Here is a 6791-nt window from a genome sequence, read left to right as displayed (position 1 = left end):
TTGATAGTTTTCCTTCTGACAGTCAGGACCCTCAGCTATAGGTCTGTTGGAGATTGCTTGAGGTCCACTCCAGACCCTGTTTGCCTGGGTATCAGCAGCAGAGGTTGCAGAAGATAGAATATTGCTGAACAGCGAGTGTACCTGTCTGATTCTTCCTTTGGAAGCTTCCTCTCAGGGGTGTACTCCACCCTGTGAGGTGTGAGGTGTCAGACTGCCCCTAGTGGGGGATGTCTCCCAGCTAGGCTACTCAGGGGTCAGGGACCCACCTGAGCAGGCAGTCTGTCCATTCTCAGATCTCAGCCTCCGCGTTGGGAGATCCACGGCTCTCCCCAAAGCTGTCAGACAGAGTCGTTCGCGTCTGCACAGGCCCCCGCTGCTTCCCCTGTTGGTCTTCAGCTGTGCGCTGTCCCCAGAGGTGGAGTCTCAGTTGAAAATGCAGAAATCACCGGTCTTCTGTGTTGCTCACGCTGGGAGTTGGAGACTGGAGCTGTTCCTATTCGGCCATCTTGCTCCCTAATCTCGTGACTTGGGTTTTCAAAGGTTCTCCCTGGCGTCGCTCTTAAGACTAAACTGTAGGGGGATGGGGAGAGGCAGAAATCACTATGAAGGAGCAGTGGAAGCGATGAGACCTAGGTGGATGATGGACACACTTAGGAGGCAGAGCTGAGAGAAAGAGTCAGGGACAACCTGAGGGTTTCTGTCTTGAGCAATAGGAGTGGGAGATGGCACTGTCTTCTACTGAGATGGGGAAAGCTATGGGTAGAGCAGCTGGAGGAGGATGATGAGTTCAGGTTTAGGCAAATGGATATGAATTTAAGATCTTCAAGTGGAGATATTGAAGTAAGCAGGCAGTTGGACATACAGCTCTGAGGTTCAGGAAAGAAATGTGCTGGGATAAAAACTTTCAAGTATTATATTTGACATTGACATTGCTATCAACAGTAATTCAATTTATTATTGGTAGCTAAAACTAATAGTAATAGCAATAATTAGAGTCATACACACACGTGCGTGTGCGCGTGCACACACACACACACAAACACACACACAGTCCTCCTACATGAAGAAGATAAAGGCCAGGAATCATAAAACAAACAAAAGGAATAAACTGTTTGCTGACTGAGTCAATGGTCATTTTCACTTCAACCACTTGAATAAAATGAAGAAAAACTGCATCCATTGTTCCTTTCCAACATGGGGACTTGCTCTTTTGTAAATGTTTACAGGAATCTTTATGTGACCATATGAAACAGAAGTGAGCTCAAGAGCTGGGACACTAGTTTTCAGATCTTGAAAAATATCATATATTGATTGCTGAAAGGAACAATGCTGGCTGAAAGAAACTTCAACATTGAAAAAAAAAGAGTTTAAATGAAACAGTTTTTAATTTCTAGGTATCTGCCCTTTCCGCCTGACTCATCTCTAGAGGGATTTAGTGTTCGAAAAGTTTCCTTTTCAGATTCTGTTTCTAATGCATGATGACACTGGGCAAGGTTGCTGAGGGTGGGTAGAGGGGTGGATGTCCTACAGCTGCAGAAGATGATGCAACCTTTAAAATATTATCCCACCAAAAACAAACAAACAAACAAACACACTTAAAAGTCACCCATAAACCTGAATTAGAGAGGTTGCCAATACCCCATTCCCCAAATCTGCTGGTACAGACGTCAAAGCAAACATTTCAGCAGTAGATCGAATTAACAAACATGCCTTAAGCACAGCACAAGTGTAGCTTATTATAATCTGGAAAATTCCACGGTATTTATCAACTCCTAAGCAAGGCTACAATGCTTAGAAGTATACCACAGTAGACGTCATCGGCAGCCACAAGCGGGAGGGCTCTGGGTGTGTTGCTGTGGTAACCACGTACTCAGCAGCAACATGCTGCCTGCCTCTTGCTAGCCCAGAACCAGAGGCAGAAGCAAACAGCCAGCTTCCTGAAGGGAACAACCCAGGGAGTCACAGCACAGGCCATCTCCATCATTCACACCCACAGGAGACTTCCTTTAAACAGTCTGAGATTATCTCCAACTAACTCTTAGAGAAAAGGTGCACAATTCCTTCACTCTAGTGCAGAACCACAGTCAGCACACCCAAGTACAAAGCACTAGAGAAATGTACAAGGAGAGGAGAGAGACTGGCCAGTGTCTGAAAAGTGTCAGGGTCATGCATTTAGGTGGGTCCAGGAATGAGGGGTTTTTCTGGGAAGCAGATAGAGAAGTGCTGGTCCATTTGAAAAGTCATCCTGAGAAACATTCCCTAGAGAGATCAGCAAGAAAGAAAGCAGCAAACTAGAGCATGGGCCTTTTGAGGGAAGTCGTTCCCACATAGAGGGAGAGCTAAAAAAAGGAGACAGGACAAACAGCTAGTACATGAGGACATGGAAATCCTAAAAGAGGAATTGGAAGCTTCCGGCACCAAACCCCACAACATACTTTTGGATATTCCACATTATGTTGAAATCAAATAGAAACTGTCGAACATACCTTTTCCACCGGAAGAAAGTCATTTTCTACTTCAATTGACCTTGGTCTTAGTTTGATTGGCTTGTCTTTGAAAATGTCTCCAAAGCCCACTCCCTTAACTTTCTTGGGCTGGATTGCTGCAGTTGCCACTGTCCCGTTGGCACCTTCAGACTTGGTGCTGCTTGAGTCACCCCCATCACTCTCAGAGCCTGTGGTTTCCCTTAAACCTGTCAAGAGGGGGAATGGGGAGAGAAAGAGCTCAGAAATAGCCAGAGCCCTGAAGAAGAACTTCACAACCGGCCAGGAACCACCTCTAAAAGTGTGACTGGACACAGGATAACTTGCACTAGGCTTTTGTCTTCAGTATGTTGAGTAGTTTGACTGGCTCTGAGTTTTGTTTGATCTCCCCATTCCTTACTTTTAATTTTAAGATGTGAATCAAAACAACTTTTCAGCAAATCTAATTCCAAAGCAGAGATCTTCGTACATGTGAAATTCACCCCTCTTTAGCCGGGAGCCTAGTTTTGATCCAAATTTGTCTTGCCATAGCCTGTGCAATAGCAACCCTTCCCACCCACCTTGTCGCCTCCCCACCCAGTCAGTACCACATACTGTACCTCCAATCTCTATGACTCATGTCAATTAGCAATTAGCAATGAAAGTAACATTTCCTAAAGGGAAACTGTAAAGCTAAAAGCCATTTAAACAAATTAGCAATTAAAGAAACCACACAAAATTATAACTGCCAAAGAATTAAATCTTTTTGGATGGCTTCACAAGGAATAAATGCATGCAGACATATTTCTCTAGGAAAGCATTAAACCAAACTTGACATTAAGATGGTTTCACTAGCAAGATGATCAGGTTTGTTAAAGGGGGAAAGGAAGCTGTCCTCCCAGAGGCCAGAATCCCCCAAACCTACAGCCCTTCTTCTCTCCTTTAAACACCATTGTTTTCCCAAAGCTGAATACCTTTCCAAAGAAGAACATTGGGGACATGATACTCTTTCTCTGACCTTCTGTGGTATGTGTTTGGGAGTCATAAAATAGTTATCAGCAAGACAACATGGACACTTACCTCCCCAGATTCTTTTTTTCCCATGCTCTGCCCATAATCATGTTCCTAAAAGGAAGAGCCTATTTGTGTCTACTTAATTTTTGGATGTACATTCTTCCTTTGATGGTCAGTATATCAATTATGCCATAAAAGGGCAGGATTCAAAGAATATTTTATGGAATACTAAACTCTATCATTAATCTGTCTCTGAAAGCCTCTAGAGGTGTAGAATAGCTCCTGAACATTTACTACATAAGTCCTGATCATAACCATGCCCTTGAAATGAAAGTACGCCATCAAATGTTGTTCTCTATTAGCCAATTGTGCATTATCTTCCTACAGGTAAGGTGGCCTCCTAGTCCATAAGAATGATACACCAAATACTTGCTCACATAAAATCTCATAAAATGTTGAAGTCATTCAAATAAGGAAGTCTCAGTGCAGGAAGAAACTGTTAAATGAGAACAGACAAAATATAGAAAGGTCATTATAAACTGCTAACACGTTTCAGAATCAAATCCTTAAAACAATGGTTTTGTTTGTTGTTGCTGCTGTTTTCCATAAAATGGTATTTTAAGCCAAAAGGTGGGGAAGAGAAAGATCCCCGTGTACATTTTAATTAACTGAAAACCAGCATTTGTGAGCAAGAACACAGGACCGAATGAGGAACAGCCCACAACAAGGGGGTCGGCTGCAATTCACAGGACAGGATTAGAGTGTGTAAACATCAAGAACCCTCCCTCCATTAGCTATCCATTTGTGTGTTTATCTGTTCATTGTTTTTGCAAATATCCCTGCTGGAGATACAATTTTGGAGTCTAAATATTGTATCACTTCCCCCTCAACATGTTCTCATTTTGCCTTATAGATTCTTTCTATGTGATAAATGACTTGTATATTCCTTTCTGGCTTGGAAAGAGCCATTAGAGGGTGAAATAAAGAAACCATTAGTGGAAAGAAACCATCACCACCCCCGTCCCTCAGCACGCTCCTCCCATCACCACCAGAAGGCAGCAGGGCAGACAGATTAGGGCAAGTCTATTTTAGTTTTCCAAAGAGAAGAATTTGAAGGGTTCTTCTATCATTCACCATTAGCTAGAACCATAATATTTTCAGCCACTGCCATCCTCATTTCACTGAGCTTCTGGTTTTTGGGATTTACTGTCTTCTGGGCTCATCTTAAAATGTTTATACTAATCACTGTGAGAAATACTCTACGTTACACAGGGAGAGGTTGCACAGTCATTCAACCACACAAGCATGGCCTGGGAAGGAAACACACGGCAGATTTTTCTTCCAGAACTTCTGGAAGGCTGGTTCTATCACTTCTAAGTGTATAAATTAAACATCTAACTATCTGTGTTGGTAAAAAATAATTCAAAATCTAGTTCCTTCCCTTTAGAGGGAAAGAAAGGTGACTTTTCATTTTCATGTTCATTTGGTGATATATCTTTTAGTGACTCATGCCCGTCATGCACGTTATCCCATAAAATGTCCCCATGTCAGGCCCAGAATGCCAGGTGACACTCTTGGGTTGTGCAACCCAGAGTGTGGACTGTGGATAGGGGTTGGTTCATGAAGGGCTCATTACAGGTAGGCAGTGGTGAGAGAACTACAGAAAGTATGGTGACTGGGGCGATGCTTTAGTGTTTTAACAGTGTGCACTGGTGTAACTTCCAGACATGTGGCTGGTGGTGGAGTCATCTAAATGAACAGGGCACAGAGCAATCTAGGTGCTGTCAAAATCCCACGGTGAGGCACAGGCGGCACACTGCATGTGTAGTGAGGTCATGTGCAGTAGGGCCAGGCACCTTCCCATGGTGGAGTGGTAAGGAGAATAAACTTGACCCCAGTTTGTGAAGCATGGCTCTGGTGTTCATGTCTGAACTCTCTCTCTCATCATATCCATGCATATATGTATGTATGCATATATGTAAATGCACACTAAGGTGGATGCTTTTCCTTCAAGGTGAAAAAAAAGAAGAAAGCCTCCTCAATTTTGTTTCTGAAAGTCCTTTAACTGTCCAATTTTGTGGAATGTACCCAGTCTTCCAGCATTGATCAGTTGAGATCCATGAGACATTTTTATCTATTTTCAATTTAACACTCACATGGATAGAGCTCACTGTGTGGCAAGAACTGTTCTAAGGGTATCTCATTCATCTCCTTCCCCTCAACTTTTGGCAGCCTTATTTCACAACACAAAAGGCTCCACATTGGTCCTGCCAAAAAAAGTCTGCCATGTGGTGATTGGCTGAGTGAGCAAAGCAAAATGCCATTTCTGGCATGAACTTTCATGCCAAATTCTTACTTCTTTGAACCACACAATGACAAAATGCTTTATTGGTTTCCAATGACCCACTCAGAAAAAGCAATAACCATGAGAGGTTGACATCTCTGCAGGAAGCCATCTTACACCACCCCAGAAGCCCAGAGATACTGGTACAAATACATATGCCATGACAAATGCTACTGCTCCTTTGTTTGCACGTACGGTTCATGCACGCATATCACATACATGATAGACGCAGAAAGCAAACAAAAGCGCCAGGGGCTGGTGCTGGGAATGCTTCTTAGCACACACCAAGGAGATGGCACTTATCTCAGACAAATAAGTCCATGTCCTTGGGTCAGAAATTCGCACAGACACTTGGCATAAGCATGAGCAGCTCAGGAAAGGGCAGCTGCATCAAAAAACACAAGTACCCAGATCTTATCTTTACAATTGCCTTCTGCTGTTAAGGTCACTCACTGTAATAGCGTCTGTGGCCCTCCGTCTTTCCCGGTGCAGCTCGGTACAGAATTGTCCCTTCAAAGGTAGTCTTTCCTGACAGTGAATGAGAGAAGAGAAGGGGAGAGAAAACAAGAGAGCGGGGAGGAGGGAGCAAATGATGGCAAAAGAAGGAAGAGGAAGAGTCTTTAACTGAACTTGCCTTCAATGAATCTGCCGTAAGAGCTTCACCCACAAAATTAAGTAGAGACCATTAAGCAGGATTTAAGAATTTTACAGAATGAGCCCAAAGTCCCCATGCAACCAGTATGGCATGAGCACCCAAAATTGGGGCTTGCCTCTGCAAATGACTGGCATGTACATTATGCCCAGTTTAAACCTGTAAGCCATTTCAACATTGTAACTTAAAGAATAGGAAAACTTCAATTAATGAGAGGGAATCCAATCAAATGGACTCCTTAATTAACTCAATTGTACAGCACAAGCTTCTCTTTGGAGACTACGACCCATGCATAATACAGATTTAGACACATCATCCT

General features: G+C 43.2%; 1 protein-coding gene across 1 annotated transcript in view; it reads right to left on the bottom strand.

The window, feature by feature from the left end:
- Nucleotides 1-2291: 2291 nt before the first annotated feature.
- LOC108520688 (SH3 domain-containing kinase-binding protein 1-like) overlaps nt 2292-6791 on the bottom strand; it is a 127069-nt gene continuing 122569 nt past the window's right edge. Inside the window, exons 5-6 of the mRNA XM_017860158.1 lie at nt 2487-2692; nt 2292-2339 (exon numbers count right to left, since the gene is read on the bottom strand). Of these exons, the coding sequence (XP_017715647.1) occupies nt 2292-2339; nt 2487-2692 (254 nt within the window). The remainder of the gene's footprint in view (nt 2340-2486; nt 2693-6791) is intronic.

Source organism: Rhinopithecus bieti, unplaced genomic scaffold, assembly GCF_001698545.2.
Source record: "Rhinopithecus bieti isolate Rb0 unplaced genomic scaffold, ASM169854v2 scaffold_54524, whole genome shotgun sequence".
Lineage (NCBI taxonomy): Eukaryota > Metazoa > Chordata > Mammalia > Primates > Cercopithecidae > Rhinopithecus > Rhinopithecus bieti.
This window is presented reverse-complemented; position numbering and strand designations above follow the sequence as displayed.